General features: G+C 32.6%; 1 protein-coding gene across 7 annotated transcripts in view; it reads left to right on the forward strand.

The window, feature by feature from the left end:
• LIN52 (lin-52 DREAM MuvB core complex component) overlaps positions 1 to 21,677 on the forward strand; it is a 74,754-nt gene that overhangs the window by 5,015 nt on the left and 48,062 nt on the right. For 5 of the 7 annotated variants that reach the window (XM_039883774.1, XM_039883773.1, XM_039883778.1 and 2 more), the window contains exons 3-5: positions 955 to 992; positions 3,624 to 3,690; positions 5,424 to 5,507. In XM_039883774.1, coding sequence (XP_039739708.1) covers positions 955 to 992; positions 3,624 to 3,690; positions 5,424 to 5,507 — 189 coding nt within the window. Of the gene's footprint in view, positions 1 to 954; positions 993 to 3,623; positions 3,691 to 5,423; positions 5,508 to 18,672; positions 19,702 to 21,677 lie in introns of those variants that run through there. The other 2 variants (XR_005657516.1, XM_039883779.1) reach the window with 2 other exon arrangements.

Here is a 21,677-nt window from a genome sequence, read left to right on the forward strand (position 1 = left end):
CATTAATAGTTTGGTTCAAATTCTTTTGACCATTTTTATGCTTATTCAGATAAGCAAATAAAGATGTGTTTTTAAGTATATAGAGGGATTTGGGTTTTGTTTGTTTGTTTTTTGGTATAATGTCAGGGCCATATGTACATGGTCTGCAGCTTAATTTATTCTGCCTAGTAGTAATTTATTAATGGATCTTTCCATTTTAGTAGGTGTAGATTTACTTCATTCTTTTAAAGTATTTCATTGTATAGATAGATACAATATAGTTTAGGTATTTATACCCTATTTGGAAACCTAAGTTATATCACACTTTTGATATTACAAACAAGGTAATAATGAATATCTTTGCACAAATACTTTTGTGCACATGGAAGAGGATGACTGTATATGAGAGTGCCCATTTATTCACATACTAGCTGTTATTGAATGTGACTGACCTTTATTAATTTTAGTTTGTATTTATTAGTGAGATTGAACATTTTATTTTTAAATATCTGGTTTTTATTTATTTATTTATTTATTTTTAATGTGATTCTTCCTGTTAGACATTTAAATAAACAATTATATTGACAGAACAGCATACCTAAAAAGGAAATTTAAACTTTTGGTAAGAAATATTATATCTTGCCACTCTTCCATCCAGCTAATTCCTAATACTTTAAAGTTCAGTTGAGGCATTATTTTCTCTGAGAAGCTTTTCTTGTTCTCTCCGTCTGATTTAGATTTCTTTTTTGTGGGGTGGGGGTGGGGGTAGGGGGGAGGATGGGGTCTTCCCATAACACCTAGTATCTTTCTTAGAGCACTTAAACAATATTGTAGTTATCGGTTTAGTCTCTTTCTTTTTCCAGACTGTAAGCTCCTTGAAGACAAGGCTATTTTCTTCTTATTATTTAAATTCTCTATGTCTGGGATTCTAAATTATTAATTGAATAAATAATGTTGTATTTTTTTTCTTTTTAGTACCAGGTGTTGCTGAATTTGCAGCGTCTTTCAAAAGTGTAGGTAATATTTTACTTACCTAATGAAGTTTATCCAACATTTTGCTCCTTAGTGCAAGCTCAACTATCTCTTATTTCATTTTCGAGAATAATGTCATAATCTTCAAATCATTTTATAACTCCAGTCCTGGAAATCTGTTTATATATTATCATCATGTTGATTGATGATAATGTCTTCGTCTGTTCATATGCTCTATTTTGGCATTTTGACCTTTGTCCCTTAGCCTCTTTTATTAGCTTTAAAGCTTTTAAGGCAAGGCAGTTGAAATATTTATTGTAACACCATTATTCTTTTTACCCAAACTATGATTCTGAAGCTTTTCTCTTTTGTTTATGTGATGTATAATGACTTTAGCTTATACCTCCTCAGAGGATTTTTGAAATTTCTCAGTGGCTCATCAGAAACTGAAGGAAGACATCCATTAGAGCCACAACTTTTCTACTCCCAGGCGTTAGGCGCTGCGCTAGATACTTTACATATGTTCTCTTATATATTCTCACAACCAGGAGAATATGACGATTATAATATTAGCTAGGACTTACATAGTGTTTACCGTGTGCTGGGCACTGTTCTAAGTACTTTACATATATTATTTAGTCTTCACTATTATTATTATTCCTATTTTGTAGTTGAGGAGATAGACACAGAGAGGTTAAGTAGGTTTCCCAAGGTTATAGGCCGTAGGTGGCAGAATCAGATTGTGAACCCATTGGAATGATTACTAGCGTTCGTATTTTTAAAACCATACTTAGAAAAATTTCAGCCCAGTGTTAAAAAGCACTGACTGATAGAGACACTTGGAAGTCACTCGCCCAAGTTGCAGTGAGTGGCTCACCAGGATTTGAATGCAGGTCTGTCTGATTGCAAAGCCCATGTTCTATCTATTAAATTATACCATTGGGGATTTGTAATATAGCTTTCACAGCACCTTACTATATGCGTAGCATTCTCTATTCATTATTAGAGTTAAAGGTGCTGAGTTAAATATTAAGGCCCCTTTGGGCCTGTGGCTTTCAGGTCCCATAAGAATATTTGTACAGAAGGATTCTGACTTCCATTTTTTTCAAGAACTAGGTTGTATGTAAGCTGGCTGTCCCCCTTTAGCATTCAGTAAGACCTAAGCATGAGGAGTTCAAGGCAGCATAGGGCTTTAGAGTCAGACACACTTGGATTTCTCATCAGAAACTACTCCATAAGCTTCTTAGTAGAAAATGCCATAATGCACGTAAAACATTTTGCATAGTGCCTGGGACATAATAAACAACACATGGTAGATATTATTATTAGATCAGCTTTTGTCTAGTAGATTGAGTAGAAAGTACCTCTTTTAATTTTCTTACATTTTCACTCATACTGACTTCAATTTAGTTAGTTATATTTGATAACGACTAAGTATTTTGAGTTGTAAATGTAAGTAAGTAGTTTTTAAATAAATTATTAGAGTATAGTGTTTTTTAAAAATCTGATTAAGAATCTACACCTTTTTTTCTAGAAATATGCACATACATTTTGAGTTTTGTTTCTAGGGGTTCATGGTCATCCCAGAACCCCAGGTTAAGATCCCCTGGTATAGTCTGTTCCCTACTAGGGGTAAAAATGGTGAATTTGACCAGGAGCCTTCTAGGGTAGGCAGTATAGAGTAGTAGTTTCTGAACTCAGACTACATGGCTTTTGAATCCTGGCTTCACTAGCTGTTGACCTGAAGCAAGTGATTTGCAATCTTTTTGTACATGGTTTTTTTCATTTGTAAAACAAGTACAATAATACCGCTTTATAGGGTTGATTTTAAATTAAATGACATAAAACATGGTATTTTGCTCATTGCATAGTAACAAATAAATATTAATTTTTTAAAAAAGGAAAAGAGCTGAAAGCTTAAGTAATGTTTCTCAACCATCACTGTGCAGCTGTGGAGCTTTTAAAAAATATATAGGTAGTGTCCTTTGCTCTCCACTGGACCTTTGCCCAACCTTTGATAACTAAATACATCTGGAGTGTGGCCAGGTTATTTGTATTTTTTTGTTGTTGTTGTTGTTACATAGATGATTCTGTAGTCCAACTATGATTGAAAACTGTTGCCCAAAGCCATTCCAAGAATAGGGTCTCTTTTAAAGTGTGTAAGTTCACTTTCAGAAATGAGAAGATAACTAAAAATTCTAAAGTTTTCTAAAATGTCTACCATATAATGAAATGTCAAGTGAAGATCATTACAGTCTTCTTGCAAATTGAAAATTTTCTCATTTTTGATTCTTTGAATCTTCTCTGCTAGAAAATGTCACTTAACTGATTATTGATTCAAACAGTTCAATTGGAGGCATTCACCAAAGCTGAATTTCAAATAATTTTTTTATTACTACACTAACTTGTCATGTATGAAACAGTAACAGTAGTCACACCAAATTCTAAGATCATTTCTCTGAGACCAACTTTAATGATGAGCAGTGTCATTTTGTAGGGAGACTATTTTTAGGCCATATCTGAACATGGAGAAATTCGTGTTTTAGAAGTTATGATTTGCCAGTATTTTCAAACAACCTGAATGCTATGTGATAGGCTACTTATAAAAAGAAAGAGTAGGGTCTCTTCACATTTTGTATGTATCTGAATGGATATTTGTTGTTTTTTGACAGCCTATTACTAGCTCTCCGCCCAAATGGATGGCCGAAATAGAACGTGATGACATCGACATGTTGAAAGGTAAGCAATGCTGGTGACCTCTAACTTTTAACCTGGCATTTATGCTTCTTCATAAATCACCTTTCCAGTTTTTCTATTCCCTTGAAAATATTCTTAGCTTCAGTCAAACTGCCTACTTAACTGTCTTTATTGATAGTTCTTCATGTCTAAATGCCTTTCTTTATTTTACCATGTGTAGAAATCCTCCTAATTCAAGATCTGGTCATAATGATTGCTAAATTCCTTAAATACCTTTATTTTGTATAACGCTTACAGTTAACAAGAAGCTCTCACATAAATTTTTTAATTTAATTCTCTTAAAGGTCTTGTGAGTTAGCTATGATGATATCTAAGGTTCAGAGGTTTAATTTAACCAAGATTTGTTAGAAAGAGTTAAAAATTTTAAGCTCTTATTTTTTATTTTTAGTCTAGTCTCTTACCACTATAAACAAGTGCCTTATTTAGGATTTACTGCCATATATTGTCATCAGTACTGTTAATTGACAACCCCTAAGTGGATTAAGACCTGTCTTTTATTTCATTCTATCCCATCAATTTCTCCCATAAAGAAAACTATAAGTGGTGAGTATTGTTGTTTGATAAATTACTTGGAACTCAACCACAAGTGGAAATTTAAATTAAAAAACATTAATTTTCCTCAATTTTGCTCTAATGTACTTATTTATTTTTTAATCATGCTTCTGGTGATAAGATTCATGATGGTTGTAAAGTAATAGACTAAAATTAAGGTAAGAATCTTGGACTCTTGAGCTATTTAAGCAGCTGAACATATCAAAAAGGAAAGTCTGCTACTTATGCTAGATATCGATAATGAGCGTGGCATGATAAGTGGGAGAAAATAACACCTTTATTTGATTTCAGAAGTAATTCATTGTTCTGCATGAAATGCTTAAATACAGACCCCCTCTTCCAACTATAGAAATATTAAGTCTCAAGGGCATTTCAGGTTCATTGCTCTCATGTTCCAAACAGACATTTATATATATATCATCAGTATGTATTTTCTAAGGAAACTTTAAATTTTTAATAAGGAATCATAGCATTAGCATTATATTCCATACAAATCGACCTGTGTTTTAAACCTAAAAGGAATTGGGTGCTATTTAAATGAAAATCTGGGAAAGTAAGTTTTTGTTTTAAGTATACTGTCTTTTTATCTGGTAAACTTAATTTTTTTTATAGGTATTTGATTTGAAGGAAAAATTTGGATTAATATTTCATTTTTGTTTTTAAATTTAGGGAAATGGGGAACAGTACGTGTCTTTTTGTTATTTTATCGTTAATCGAAATAATGAGGACTTAATAAATTACAGTGGAGACATTGTCCATTTTGCAAGACTGATCTGTCTGTAGGCTTTCTTAATGCTATGTCAAATCACAAGGTTTCATACTTTAATGTTGTATTCATTTTGTATGATAGGCAAAATGGGTATTATGAAAAGAGTCCTTATGTAATTTGCCGTTGTATTTATGCTAACTCTCTTCTCATTAAGTAGGTAAGCTCATCTGAGGCATTTTGCAGTAGTGGGAAAAAATTCTTTGTGGGGTGTGTGTTGTATGTGTGTCTGTGTGTAAGGAGAATGATTTGATGAGAAGAGATAAAGTATTCATTTTCTATTTATTCAATAGGAATTAAGCTTGAAAACTTTTATAACAAGGGTTTCCAAGCCGAATAAGTTGTTACTAGAGAACAGTGGAAAGAAGTGGTATTGAAATAAATGATTCTGTTTCAGAACTGGGGAGCCTCACCACAGCTAATTTGATGGAGAAGGTACGAGGCCTACAGAACCTGGCCTATCAGCTGGGGCTGGATGAGTGTGAGTACCCAGATCATATTTATTTAGGATTGCATGTTGTGTATTTCATGATGAGTTCTAGCTATACTTAAGAAGATATCTTTGTTAGGTTTTATGAAGGTAAGTCACTGTAATCTAAAGTGTGCCTTTTATGATAAGAGTATGCTATAATAATTACTGAGTTTACTAGGTAACAAGTTATTTTTCTCTGTACAGTAGAAATGTATTGAAAATCCTTTCAGTTTTAAGTGATAGAATGTCCAATCATACTAGTTTAAGCAAAAGCGGGACTTTATTAGTTCACACAAATCAAAATTCCAGGAATAGAAATAGCTTTGAGGATATCTAGATGTATGAATCTTAATGATGTCATTGGGTTTTGCTTTTGTTCCTGCTTTTGTTTTGAATCTCAAGGCTCTGTTTCGCTCATACATTATTAATTAGTCTTATTCTTTGCTGCTGCAGATAGCTTTTTCCTAGAACCGGGGAAAGTGACCAGAAGTGTCTTTAAATCCCATAATCCCCAAAGAATGAACATCTTTTCTGAACATTCAGAAAGAAAGGCCTGCGGAGGACTCTGACTGTTCCATCTTGGTTGACATACCTATCCTGGAACCAGTCCTTTAGTCAAGTGGCCCAGAGCACTCTGATGGACCAGGCCTGGGTCCTGGGTGCATGTACAGATTGGAAGAGTTAGTCTAACTCAGATCACACAAAATGGGAGGGAATAATTGGTTCTTCAAAGGAAGGGGTAGATAGCAGACCAAGAACACAGTCTGCTACCGTGAGTAATGTTTTAAAAGTTCTCACTTATTACTGTCCGTTCTTCATTCTTAGTTTAAAATTACTTCTTTATACATTGAGTCTCTTCCCATACTGTATTTATTATAAAACCGGAAAAGGAATTGTAGAAAATTATCACTTTGTAATTGAAAGAGATAACATAAATACAGTGCTTAGAACTTTGTTCTCCGTGGGTACCTCCTGAGACCTTCATAAAACCACAATTTTGAGAGGCTACTATAGCTTATAATTTTCTTCAAAAACAAGTTTTATACTGATTATAGGATGGATTAGAACAATCCTAAAAACAGTTTCATAAATTATTTTTTTGTGTATAGAGCATGTAGTGGATTTGTTCACATCATTGGTTTAAGTTACTTCCAAATTCAATATTTCACTTTAAAATTTAATTTAAAAACTTCTTATTTTTGACTAATAGTTATCACTTTAGCCCTTTTTATTTTTTCTTTTATTTCCATTACTGTCGTTAGCAATGGCTTTCTTTTACCAAGGAAACATATTTTAATCACTTCATGAATTGAGGAGCAGAGAACAACAAAATGCTTTAAGATGTGGTTGCTAGGTGGTCTGCTAGGTTCACCCATTGTGACCTAATTCTGATATCTCTACCGGGTTGTTTATTTCTTATGATTAAACTTTATGTCTTGGCAAAATTACTAATTACCAGGTATGTCATGGACCTCCAGAGTTTATAATGAAAAGATAAATCTATGATTATTAAATTCATGAATGCAAGGCTGTGTAGTATAGAAATTGATTCTGTTTCTAGCTCTGGATAATAAATGCTGTAATGATCGTAATAATCAATGCTTTATCTCTGTCAGTTTTTTTTAAATGAAATTTCATGCTCAGTGTATCAAGAAGATGCTATTACCAAATGTATTTATCAGTAGTATTATCTCTACTTAGTTATAGTTGAAATTGCTATATTTTCTCTGAATAGTTTTTCTGCTTTCCTATTGAGAAAGATAATGAAGTGTCTTATTTTTCCTACTTTTTGTTATGGAAAATTTTAAATGTATACCAAAGTAGAGAGAATAAAATAATGACCTCTTGTACTCATGTCATGACTCAGCTTCAGTAGTCAACATGGCCAATCTGTTTCGCTTATACCAACTTCCCATAATTTTTTTTTAATTTTTATATTTTATTTTTTTCAATTGTAGTTGACATATAATATTCTATTAATTTCAGGTGTACAACACAGTGGGTAGACATTTATATAACTTATGAAGTGATCACCCCAATAAATCCAGTACCCATATGATACCATATGCAGTTATTACAATACTACTGACTATACTCACCATGCTATACTCTCTATCCCCATGCCTGTTTTGTAACTACCAATTTGTACCTCTTAATCCCCTCCTCCCTTCACCTATACTCCCACCCCACATTCTAACAGCCATCAAAATGCTCTCTATCTATGAGCTCGTTTCTGTTCATTTATCCTGTTCTCTAGATTCCACATATGACATATATCTTTCTCTGTCTGACTGACTCTACTCGCACAATACTCTCTGGGTCCATCCATATCATTGTAGATGACAAGATTTCATTCTTTTTTATGGCTGAGTAATATTCCATTGTACATATGTACCACATCTTTATCCATTCGTCAATTTATGGATACCCAGGTAGCCTCCATCTCTTGGCTATTGAAAATAATGCTACAATGAACATATGGATTCACATGTCCTTTCAAAATAGTGTTTTGGGTTTCTTCAATACCCAGAAGTGGGATTTCTGGGTCCTTTGTCTCTTGTTATAGCCTTTATTTTAAAGTCTATTTTATCTTGTATTAGTATTGCTACCCCAGCTTTTTTGTTTGTTTCCATTTTCATGAAACATCCTTTTTCGTCCCTTTACTTTCAGTCTGTGTCTTTAGATCTGAAGTGAGTCTGTTGTAGGCAGCATATGTAAGGGTCTTGATTTCTTATTCATTCAGCCACTGTATCTTTTGATTGGAGCAGTTAATCCATTTACAGTTAAAGTAGTTGTTGCTAGATATGTAGTTATTGCCATTTTATAATTCACAATTTTTACATATATTTTTTCTTTTTCCTTCTTCTTAAAGAAGTCCCTTTAACATTTCTTATTATATGGGTTCAGTGGTGATGAATTTCTTTAGCTTTTTCTTGCCTGGGAAGCTCTTTATCTCTCCTTTGAATCTAAATGATAGCCTTGCTGGGTAGAGTAATCTTGGTTGTAGGTTCTTGCTTTTCATCACTTTGAATATTTCCTGCTAAACCCTTCTGGCCCACAAAGTTTGTGTTGAGAAATCAGTCTTATGGAAGCTCCCTTGTAGGTAACTAACTGCTTTTCTCTTGCTTCTTTTAAGATTGTCTTTAACCTTTGGCATTTTAATTATGTTGTGTCTTGGTGTGGACCTTTTTGGTTTCATCTTATTTGGGATTCTCTACATTTCCTGGGCTTGTGTGTCTGTTTCCTTCACCAGGTTAGGTAGTTTTCAGACATTAATTTTTAAAATAGGTTTTCAATTCCTTGCTCTCCCTCTTCTCCTTCTGGTATCCATAAGATGCAAATGTTGGTACACTTGATGTTGTCCCGGAGACTCCTTAAACTATTCTCATTTTTTTGGCAGCCTTTGATAACTTGCCGAGATCCACTATTATATTATAGGTTGCAAAATGGTAATATTCTAATTCTGTCATTCCTTTTTATTAGCTAGATTTTTTTCTGCGATGGTCTTTATCTTATTAATTACTTATTATTACCTTGAAAGCTGTTATGACTGGATAAATGATTCTTTCTCTTTATCAGTTTTTAGAAAAATCAGTCGGTTCCCTAAGCATCTATAAAGTCTATTCAATGGTTTTCCATTGAGTCAGAAACTTGGTATGGTTTGTTTTAGTTTTTAATCCACACAGTTAAAACCATTATTACTGTTAAGTGTATTTCCAAAATTTAAGGCTTTGGAGGTGGGAGGATTTGAAGTCACTTAAGTACTGAACCAAAGTACTGAACCAAACTCTATAACAAAAATGCTCATTTCTGCCAGATAAGTCCCATGAGCACAGCTGAGCTTTTTCAAAATTATTTTCTAGTTCAAAATTCAGCCTTAAACTTCTGTAGCATTGCTTTGCAACTGATACTCATTTTCCTTGATCATAACGGATTACCTAACATAGAATATAGTTTTAAATTTAGAATTGGAAAGAATTACATTGATATGTATTAGACCTCTTGGAGACAGTCTTTCTTTGTTTTATTGTGCTAGTGTATTTGCATAAAAGCAAGATCTTTTTTTGTCCTTATAGATTATTCATGTACTCTAGGGGTTGACATTTACTTGACACCCTAATCTGGTGTTTCGATGTCTCAATCCTCTTTCCTGCATTAATTGAGAGGATGACATGGATGAAAAATAAGCAATAGGAACTGATGAATCCCCAAGGACCAATGATCCTGTTTTCATGCAAATATCTGCACTGATAAAGATGACGGAAAGAAAAAAAATGCAAAAAATATTTGTCCTCAAAACATGATTGTTTGTCACTTCCCTAGAGCATTGTTAAATGTTAGTATAGAAATAATGGGAACCTTCTAGGGCTGATAACTAGATTGTGTCTTTTGAAAGATGAACCCTGCCCTTTGATTTGTTACGTGATTATGTCCCAGATAACCCTTTTGGGGTACAGATTTGGAAATGCAATAATTTCTTTGTGTAGGTATTTATAGCCTCTTATGATTGGGGCCTTTTGGCTTGAGTTGGGCAGTTAATTTATATGAAATCCTCATGAAATATATAGAAATACAAAAAATTGTAAAATGCCTTACCATATAAAGAATTTCATTTGTTACTTCATTCTGGTTCAGTTTCCTTCCTTTTGTTCTAGAACCGTTGTAGTCATCTTCTGTCTGGTCTCCCTGCCTCTTAACTATCTCATCCCAATCCATCTTGTTTGCCACTAGCAGAATAGTTTTTCTAACGTACTATTTCTTCTGTTTGTCCTTTGCTCATAAGTCATTAGTAGTACTTCATTACCCATATGATAAAATTCAGATTCCTTAGCACGGCATGCAAAATCCTCTACACTCTGGCCCTAGCCTAATCTCGAGCCTTCTTTCTTACTTCTACCCTACCAAAACACTATGTTCTGTTCCCATTTGAAATACTCTTCCTGGAACACTTTCTCATCTTAATTCCTTTCATGCTATTCCTTTTTCTCAGAAAATCCTCTTTGACTTATTTATAATATTAGAATTTTTATTCATCCTTCATTATTCTGTACAGTATTTACCACTCTCATCAGCCTTTTCTTTTTATACCTGATGAGGAAAGTGCACTCTCTTTTTTGGCCTCCCAAATTACTCTAGGGCAGTTCGTTTGTTTCATTTGTATGGCATTTTTACTACTCTGGGAGATTTTTTGGTACATGTCTTATCGTTTGGATTGATTGTAACTATAATTAAGAATCATATTTTTGGGCTGTCTTTGTAGCCCATAGAGTATCTGGTATATAGTAAATGTGCCATATGTATTTTTTGACTGAATGAATGATCAACTGCAGATGCCTTCAAATGAAATGACAGAATTTTTCTAATGAAATTCATTGATGTAAAACTGAAAAAGTGGAAACTTCTGGAAATTGTTCTTTTTCTGGATAGTTTGTGTTTTAGTGATGAGAAGGTCTTGTAATATCTGGAATTTTTCCACTTGTGATAGTGGATGATCAACCACATGTAGTAAAGATAGTGTGAAGCTTGTTGTTAATGTTTTCTTCTATCTGAACGCTACTTCATCTGTATTATGACCTGGGCATGATTCTGATTTTGTCTTATAATTTGCAACAGTATATAGCTTGCTTTACTAAGACCCATTGAATTGTCGTGAATCTAATTTAATACTACTGATTCTCAGCAGTCTTTACCTTTTAAAAAAAATTATCCCACTGTCTCTTAAGGCTTTAATAGTCATGCAGATAACTTACTTATGGCTATATTCAAAATGTTTTAAAACAGGATGTGAAAACTGAGAAGGCAGCAGATTATGCCCTTTGAAACTAGACGTTAAGCCTGGGGCTCCGATGCATTGTTTTTTTTTTTTTTTCTTTTTCTTTTTTTTTAATAACTGCTTTATTGAGATGTAATTTATATACCTTACAATTCACTTATTTATAATGTGTAATTCAATTATTTTTACAGTATTCAGTTGTGCAACCATTACACAATCAATTTTAGAACCATTTTATCATATACCAGAGTATATACCAGTTACTCCCCATTCCCCCCTGTCCCCCAAACTCTATAAGCATAAGAGTAGGACTAATAAATGAATTGAGTAAAGTTGCAGGATATAGGAGGCATATATAAAAATTAATTTTATTTTCCTACAGTAGCTAATCTTTTTATCTCTATAAATTTGACTAGTCTGGACATTTCATATAAATGACATCATACCATATGTGGCTTTTGTGACTGGTTTCTTTCATTTAACATAATGTTTTTTCTTGTTCTATGTTATAGCATTTGTCAGTACTTCATTTCTTTTTATGGCCAAATAATATTCCATTGTATAGATATGTTTATTCACCAGTTATCCAGATTATATTTATTCGCCAGTTGATGGACATTTGGGTTGTTTCTACTATTTGACCAGTATGAATAATGTTGTCATGAACATTCATGTACAAGTTTTTGTGTGGTCATATGTTTTCATTTTCTTGAGTTTATAAGTAGGAATGGAATTTCTGGGTCATATGGTAACTCTACATCTGACCTTTTGAGGAACTGTTAGACTCTTTACAAACTGATATCACTTTACATCCCTACCAGCAGTGTATGAGGGTTCTTATTTCTCCACATCCTTGCCAATATTTGTTCTTATTCATTTAAAAAAATTATCATATCCATCTTAGTGGATGTGAAGTGGTATCCCATTATGGTTTGGAATTACATTTGCCTAATAACTGTTGATATTGTACATGTTTTCGTGTGCTTATTGGCCAGTTGTGTGTCTTTCTGGAGAACTATCTATTTAGATCCTTTGCCCACTTTTAAATTGGATTATTTGGTTTTTTTATTATTGATTTGTAAAAGTTCTTCACATATTTTAGAAATGGTTCACTTATTAGATACATGATTTGCAGAAGTTTTCACATATCTATGGATTGTCTTTTTACTTTCTTGTTGGTGTCCTTTGAAGCACAAAAGCTTTCAATCTTGATGAAGTTGAATTTATCAGTTATTTCTTTTGTCGATTGTATTTTGGTATCATACCTAAGAAACCATTGCCTAATTCAAGGTCCTATACTTTCTTCTGAACTTTTGGTAGTTTAGCTATTACATTTAGGCCTTTGATCCATTTTACCTTAATTTTGTATATGGCGTGAGGTAGCGATCCAAATTCATTCTTTTGCATGTGGATATCCAGTTGTTCCCACACCATATGTTGAAAAGACTATTCTTTTTTTATTGAATAGTCTTGGATTCTTATAAAATATCAATTAATCAAAAAATAGGAAGATTTGTTTCTGGGCTCTCAATTCTATACTATTGATCTATATTTCTATCCTATGCCTGTACCTCACTATCTTGATTACTGTAGCTTTGTGGTAAGTTTTGAAATGGGAATGTGTGAGTTTTCCAGCTTTGTTTTTTTTTTCAAGATTGTTTTGGCTATTCTGGGTTCTTTGAACTTCTATAGGAATTTTAATTTGTCAATTATTGCAAAGAAGTCAGCTGGAATTTTGATAGAGATTGCATTAGTGCTCTAGATCAGTTTGGGAAGTATTGCCATCTTAATAGTATTAAGCTGACTCATGAATGTAGTATGTCTTTCAATTTATGTCTTCTTCAGTTTCTTTCAACGATGTTTTGTAGTGTTCAAAGTCTAAATTTTATACTTCATTTGTTAAAATTTATTCATAAGTATTTTATTTTTTGATGCTGTTAAAATGAAGTTATTTTCTTAATTTCATTTTCACTTTGCTCATTACTACAATAGAGAAATAGTTAATTTTTGTATATGCATTTTATATCTTACAGCTTTACTCAACTCATTTGTTAGTTCTAATTGTGTTTCAGTGGATTACTTAAGATTTTCAGTACATAGAATCAGGTCATCTGCAAATAGAGATAGATAGTTTTACTTCTTCATTTCCAATCTGGGTATTTTATTTTCTTACCTGGCTAATAAGTCTGGTACAGTGTTGAATAGAAATGGCAAGAGTTGACATTCTTGTCTTCTTCCTGACCTTAGGGAGAAAGTATTAAGTGTGGTGTTAGCTGTGGATTTTTTCGTAGATGCCCTTTGTCACATTGAGGAAGTTATCTTTTATTCTTAGTTTGTTGGATATTCTTATGAAGAGATGTTGAATTTGATACATTTGTTCTTGATTACATTCACCATATACTATAAAATAGAAATCTCAATTTAATTTTTACTCATTTACTTGGACTGGTTTGAATTTACTTTAGTACTATAAAGAAAAGATTAGCTAAAAAGTTATTAAGTAAATAAGGTCACACTGAGTATATTACCATCTAAAAAATCTTTACAAAATTTAGCTTATTTTGATATAAGCAGTTGCTTCTGCTAATTTATAGTCTAATCCTGTATGTTTATTTAGCAGTTTCAATAGGACTGTTACTTGGCTAAATTTAATTACTTGCCATACTTTTTAAAAGAAACATTTTATTGTAAACAGATTGTGACTTCCTCATTTAAACTTGATATTTCATCCCAGTAATCTACATTGGCGAGGTTGCCTGCACCAGAAACAACATTCTTTGGTGGTGATAACAAAGAATAACCTATGCTTCAAGCTAGCCTGTGGTATAATAGACTTCTCTTCCTTCTAAGCATGTGATTTTTGAAAAAGTATCCATTTATATTTACAAATTGTTTCTCATCTAGATAAAATTCTAAAGAACAGTTAGCTCTGTTAAATTTTTATTTTAATCTATGAACGAGGGCAGCGAGACAATAACTCTTATACCCCGAATATCCGTCATTGTGGCTTGACATCAGAGTTATCTGTCTGGCTTACTTTATAAGGTCTGTTCAGTCCTACCTCTATCTATAATAGTTATAAGTTAAATTAACTGCAGTTGACTGAAAAGAAAAGTCATCTAGTCTTTAACCTCTAGATGGCAGCATGAGTCTTACTATACCACTAGATTTTTCTTCTACCCAGGTCTTTTGAACTGGGTTTCTGATTTAGGTAAAAAATTCTTGTGACCTTACCAGGCTACTTGCCTGACTTTGTTGTTGCCCTGCTTGATTTTTAGCTTTTCGTTTTCCTTTTCATCTCTCTATCTTATTTCAAACAGTTCTTTTAGTAAGCAATGTATATTTTTGATGCTCAGACTCCTTTAATTTCTTTATTGTCAGAAATAACATTTTGCTTTTGATTAAGGAGAGCAGTAGATAAACATTTTCAAAGTGTGGTAATTTAATTTCATAGCTTCTATACCTGGATGTAAGAACCTCAAAATGGGTTCAGCTCTCTCATCTCAACTTTAGCTTGTTCTGTTCTTTGACTCTGCTGGTTATTGTATGATATCAGACAATGCCTTATTAAGTTAAAGCAGGAATGTTAGCTAAAATTGATGAAATAAACTTGGACTAAGTCCCTCAAGAAGAATTTAATTGTTTTAAAATAAAGTTTTCAAATATTTAGCCATTTTGAGTGATGAAATAATAGCAAAAGATGAAGTGTCAATTCAGCAACTGTTTTGAGTTCCTACTTCCTGCAAGGCTCTGTAAGGTCTATGAAGATGAATAAGGCATAATTACTGCCCTTGCACAGATTAAAATCTAGTAAGAAAGGGAGATATGACAATTAAGTAAATGATTCTTAATAGAAGGTAGAGGAGATAACCTCCATAGGAGTACAAAGAATTATGGGGATAGGGGAGAAGAGGGCAGTTACATTAGATTGCTACAGGAATGTCATCTAAGTTTAATTTCGTATGTCAAAATGGATTGATGAGTAAGGACTGCCTAGGTCTGTTTACTTGAGAAGGATTTTGAGAAGGAGTCAAGATTCAGAGAAGCCAATTAGTGTTGTCTGCTATGGACAAGAGAAAAGGATATGGTAGTGTTTGCTATTCATGGATCATTGAAAATAGGCCTTAAAGAATACGTAGGATCTTGAATGGTGGAAATGGGAAGGGACCATATTCCAGGTGGAAAAAACGCAAAGTAGAGTTTGAAAGAACTGCCGTGCTCAAGAAACCGTGTGAGTGATCTAATCTGGTCCTTAAGGATCCCAGATTATATTAGGGATCATAAGGACTAAGACTTAGGAGGGAGATAGGCGCTGGGTTGAAAAGGGCCTAGAGCTCTAGAGGGTGAGGAGTTAGACTCATAGGTAATGGGGAGCATGTGAAATGTCTGTTTAAAATATTTTAATGACTATAACATTATATGTTCATGATAGATAGCTTATAAGATGCTTTACTAAAAGAGACTTTATCACAAATCTGTTTATTGTAAAGATAAAGAAGAAAATAAAAAATAACCTAGCCTTACTACTGTTAACATTTGATGTGTTTCTTGGCCCTCCCTTTTCCCTTTATGCATGGATGTGTCCATACGTATACACGGTCATGCTTTTTAATATAACTGAGACTATAGTCTGTGCATGTAGTTTTAGCCTATACGTACTTTTTTTTGTCCATTTATTCTATCGTAAGCATTTTTCTGTCATTAAAAATTCTACAACTAAACATTTCTGAGTAGGGAAGTCACACATCTTTAGGAGGTATTAGTGCATAGGATGGGATGGAATGGTAGAGACTGGAGGCTGGAAGCTATTGTGGGAGTCCAGCAAGAAGAATTGAGGGCTTGAATGAATGGTGGCAGTGAGAATGGAAAGAAGTGTATTGACAGTAGATGTTTCAGGTATAACATTTTCAGGACTAGATAACTAACCGTCTGGATAGATCTTAGGGAGTAAACTAAAATTAAGAGTTTACCATGATGTTTTGAGCCTGGCTAGTGACAAGGAAGACAGAAGGAGAGAGATCTGCTTAAAGAAAAAAATCACCTAACTCTTTCACATAAGTAAAAGCCATTAGTATAGGTTGCTGTTATTAATAGAATGAAAACAATACTCTTGTCTAGTCACATCACCTAGGCAACAGGTAATGTTTTCAATATTTTTTTCTAAGGGACATGAATGTGTGAGGGATATCCATGACTTCAAGAATGGATTCGTAGAGTCCCTATACTGTTTAGCAGGTTGTTAAGCCTCTGAGTTGAATAAATTACGTTTGCAAAGTTTTCTTCCATAGCACTTTTTCATTTAGTTACCTGCCTGTGACTTATTCAGGAAGTTGTTGTGGCCTGTGTATGAAGTAGATGACCAAATCTTTGTTAATTACTGGGAAAAAAATTTCAGAAGTTTAAATTTAAAGTAACAGTAATTGGCCCAAAATATTTGATGTTGATGTACCTGTTAATTAGCCGTTATATTTTAATTATATCAGCATCAGGGTGAACTCCTCCTAGGGGTGAAGACTGCATTTTACGTATAGTTGGAGATTTGTAGGATCTCTGATGGGAAGTGAAATATACTACCAGATATACTTCCAGAAAGGCACTATCTACTCCTACATCCTTGCTAACACCGAGCATTATCATTTTTTAAAATCATTACCAACTTGATAGGCAAAGTATTACTATCTTGTTTTTATGTTTGTTTCTTCTTATGTGAAAATGAACTCTTTTCATGTTTCTCGATCATATTTGTTGACACAGGCTGGAAATTCAAGAAAAATATAATTTTAATTATTTTATCCTGAAAAACTTAGCTAGGTAACTTGATTCAAAAGCACCTTAAAGACTGTTATAACCTACACTTCTCAAATATCAAATGAACCTTATCTTTGTTTTCTGCTATGCCATCTCATCATAGTTCTTAGCATGGGATCTCATTTATGTAATAATACAGTATAAAATCCAGAAATCTCACTTTGAAGATATCAAGATTATTCTGCATACTTAGAAATTGTCAATTTAGCCTTAAGTATTTTGTTTTTAAAAATGTATTATGCTAATGGGAAATAAAACATGCGATTATTTCTCATTTTTTTCTTGGTTAACAAATTAGGATACGCAAAGCCTCAAATTACCTTTAAGGCTTATAAGCATTTATATCTTTTATCCATTAGGTTATTTCATAAACCCAACATTGCCTCTGAAATGGTTTTACACACAAAGAGGATTTTACCATAAATGCTTGCAGTGTTTTAGTCTCGTCTGAATTTTGGAGGGGAGGGGAAGGATAGGGGAAAGCCGGCAGAGCATAAATTAATTTGGATGGGGTTGGGTTCAATGTAGCATTCTGTATAATTCTATGAAATGTATGATAGGTAAAAAGATATACATAGTGAAACAATTTAAAGTTTGACATTAGGGGAATAACCAAGTGAATTATAGTATATTTATACAGTAGAAGATAATGTAGCCATTAAAATCATACTATAAAGCATTAAAGAGCATTTCATAACAAAAATGTTCATTATATACAAGGATAATTACAAGTGAAAAAATTCAGAATACAAAATCAGCAGTTCCTCTTTTTTCTTTTTGTTCTGTTTTAAGAGCATGGGCATAGACACATAACTGAAAGGAGATACACCTATATGTTTCAATGACTATCTTAAGTGATTGTTTTTTAAATTTCTGAATTGTCTAATTGTCAACAATGAATACATTCTATTCTGTTGAGTAGGAAAAAAAATTTAAAAAGTAAAGAAAAATTGTATACTATTCTAGAAACAAAATTAGTTACTTGAGAGAGCTATCTCCTAATTTCCTGTGCAGTTAAAATGTTAAATTCTTTTATGGACTATTTCTAAATAAAAATAACTAGATCCATTAACAACAATTGATCATTTTAAGCAAGTGATGAATAGCAAGGTGAAAGTTGATGATACTTCATTTTCCATCCATAGCTTGTCCTTCCAGAAGTAGAAATTTGGGAACAAAAGGAGTGATAAGCTGTTGGGTCAAGGGCAAAAGATTTAGTTGGGAAAAGCGGCATCTTTTGGTAAGCAAATGTTGGTCAAGATTTTGTCAAGCTTTATGTTTTCAGCCTTTCTTCCCCATAGTTAGAAAACTGACTCAGTATTTACTGCTCAGTAGAAGCAAAGAACCATTTAGAATATGTGCCTGACTTAAATGAAACTGCAGCTACTTGTTTGAGAAGTAAAATGAACCTAATAACATTTTTTCCTTTGGCTTGGAATATAGTTTGCTTATGACAAAGAGGAGAACCGAATAATTGGAATAGGTGTGCATAGGAGTTGAGTTTCTTTCTAGGCTTTGGGTATAAGAATGACTTTCTGCTTCTGGGGAAATAAATTGGCATCTTCTGATTTTTTTTTGTTTGTTATTTATTAGTTTAGTTTTTGATACTCAGAAGATTTCAACAAAATGAAGACTGCTTTTTGTTTTAAGTATAATGTAAGTTTCTTTTGTTTTTTGCTTTTTGCTGTTTTTTAGTTCTTTCCACTGGTTTGTGTTGGAAATATGATCTGGGAGGGCAGTGATATTGCATGGGAATTTATAGGTGATGACAAAGCACTTTGCTGTAGGAAATCTAGAAAACTAATGACTTTCGATATGTAGAAGTAGCTGTAACCATTAAGTCTAAACTAAAAGCTCTGTAAAAGCTACTAAATTTTGATATAATTGAAAAAGATTTGAGAAATATAATAGAAAAAAAGGAATGATCTTTTAAAAAGAAGAACTGTTACATTTGATTGACTCTTTTGTAGGAGGATGCATTTAAAAATTGACTGAATAATAGTGAAGAAATCCTTTGAGAGGATAGTTGAATCTGACACATTGAAATTTTGGATACCAAATGCAAAGAGAAAAAGAACTAAAATGAGACTTCAGATTCAGGATGTAAAAATATTCCATTATTCTATCATTTTTTGTTGTTTAATACACCTTAAAAAATTGAAGTATAACGTATATAAAGAAAAGTACACAGATTATAAAGTATAGTTCAGTGAATTTTTACAAAATGAATACTCTCATGTAGTAAGCATGGACCAGAACAGATCAAGAAATAGAACCTTTTCAATATACAAAGCCTTCTTGATGGCCTTTCCAGACACTCCCTGTCCTTTCCCCAAAGGCAAGCAGTATTGTGACTTATAATATCGTAAAAGAATTTTGCATGTTTTTGAAATTTATGTAAAGGGATCACAAATTATGTACTCTTGTTTCTGGCTTCTTTTGCTCAACATTTTGATTTGACATTTTCCATGTTGTTGTCTTTATCGGTCATTTATTTGTTTTCATTGCTGTATAGTATATTCCATTGTAAGAATATAACACATTTTATTTTTTTATTCTACTAATGACGGACATTTGGACTGTTTCTAGCTTTTGGTTGTTAAAATATATACTATGAACATTCTTGGTATATGTCTTTTTTTGGAAAGCATTTTTGTTGGATATATAAGAGTAGAATTGCTAGGTCATGGGGATAAATGTATGTTTAGTTTTAGTAAATACTTCCAGTTTTATGAAGCAGTGTTGTGCCAATTTACAGGCCAGTCAGGAATTTCATTTGCTCCAAGTCTCTACAAAAGGTGTATTCTAAGTCTTTTAAATTATAATAGGTAGAGTGGTATCTCAGTATAGTTTGAATTTGCATTTCCCTAATGATTAATGAAATTGAGCACCTTTTCATATGTTTATTAGCCATTTGGTTAGCTTCTTTGTGAAGGGCTTATTTATGTCTCACCCTTTAAAATAGGATTATTAGTCTTTTTTAAATTGATTGGCAATATTGTTTATATATTCTGGTTATGCATCATTTGTCATTTACATAAATTGCAAATATCTCAATTTGTGGCTTGCCTTTTCATTTTCTTAATGTGTATGTTTTAATAAACCAAAGGTTTTTTCTCTCAAACTATATTTTTGTCAAATTTCAAATCTTTTTTAAAAAGTTTCAAGAATAGAATGATAAATGTACATATACCCTTCACCAGTTCACCAAATGATAATTTAACATTTACTTTATATATATATATATAATTTTAATTTTATTGTTTTATTCTTGAGCTATTTGAGAGCTAGCTGAAGAAACCATGATACTTCATAAATACATCAACATTATTTCTTAAGAGCAAGGACATTCTGCGTAGCTACAATACAATTAACTAACTCAAGAAATTTAACCTAATACAATTATCTGATCCATATTCAGATTTCTCCAATATGAATAAAGTTTTAAATTTTAGTATAGTTCATTTTAGCAATATTTTCTTTTTTGGTTAATGCCACCCCTGTCATTTTAATTGGGGTTATGATAATGTCAAAGCTGAAGTAACTTAGAAACACATACTAAACTACCAGTATGACTCGGGCTGACTAAATTCTTTTCTTTTCCACTATTGTACACCATGAGAATATCAGAATATCAATTTTAGTTACATAATAGAAAAAAATTGAAGTGGAGAAAGTGAAGGTATGTTTTCCTTAAGTCATTGGTTTTCCGATTTGATGTGTAAGTTTTCTGACAGCCTTGCTGAGTGATATATTTTTAAATGTGTTACCATTTGTCCTTTGAAAATCCTTGGAAAACTGCTTTGCTTGAAAAGCATCTTTAACCGTTGACTAATTTGCGTACTACATGATAAAAGAACTTGCATAATGAGCTAACAACTCTGTTGCTTCTTATAATTATTTTAGAATTAGAAAAGAAAGAATAAGGAAGATTTTAGTCTCACATTAGTAATTAAAGTTGTATCAGTTATAAAAATAAAAACAAGACAGATCTTTTTGTGTTTGTGTGAAAACCATTTTGGTTAGTGTTGTAAGAATTGCAGAGTGGATTTGGTAATATAGAATGGAAACAGCAGATCGAAGCACTGGAGAATTGTTGGAATAGAGAAAGTTGGGTGGGATGGGGAAACCACAGGCAATTATAATTATACTAGGACCATTGATTTCAGTTGGATTATTAGTGACTTAGCTAAAGTGCTGTGCTTATAGACCTTACAGTTTGACCTTGGACAGTGGATTATTTTTAGAAACAGTTAAGCCTACTAGATAAGTTTCTTTTTAAAAAATATTTCTTTTGAGGAATAGTTTTAAATATCAAAAATAATAATAATAACTTCATGGGAATTGGAGCTACATCTTGCAAAAATGAATCTGTGTCCAGCGCTGCAGCCAACTTAAAAGAAAAGCCAGCACAAAGAAGGAAATATGAAAAAGAGCTTGTTTGGGCATCTTTTGATGAAGGTTTAGGAAATCACTGTAACACTATACACAGTCTTTAGTGGCATACTATCTAGCATAGGTTTTCTTTTTTTCAGTTCATAGACCCTTCGTAGAAATGAATACAGTGTGACTAATGTAAAAACATGGTAGCAGTGACT

The sequence above is a fragment of the Pteropus medius genome, unplaced genomic scaffold (genome assembly GCF_902729225.1).
Source record: "Pteropus medius unplaced genomic scaffold, Ma_sr-lr_union100, whole genome shotgun sequence".
Taxonomy (NCBI): domain Eukaryota; kingdom Metazoa; phylum Chordata; class Mammalia; order Chiroptera; family Pteropodidae; genus Pteropus; species Pteropus medius.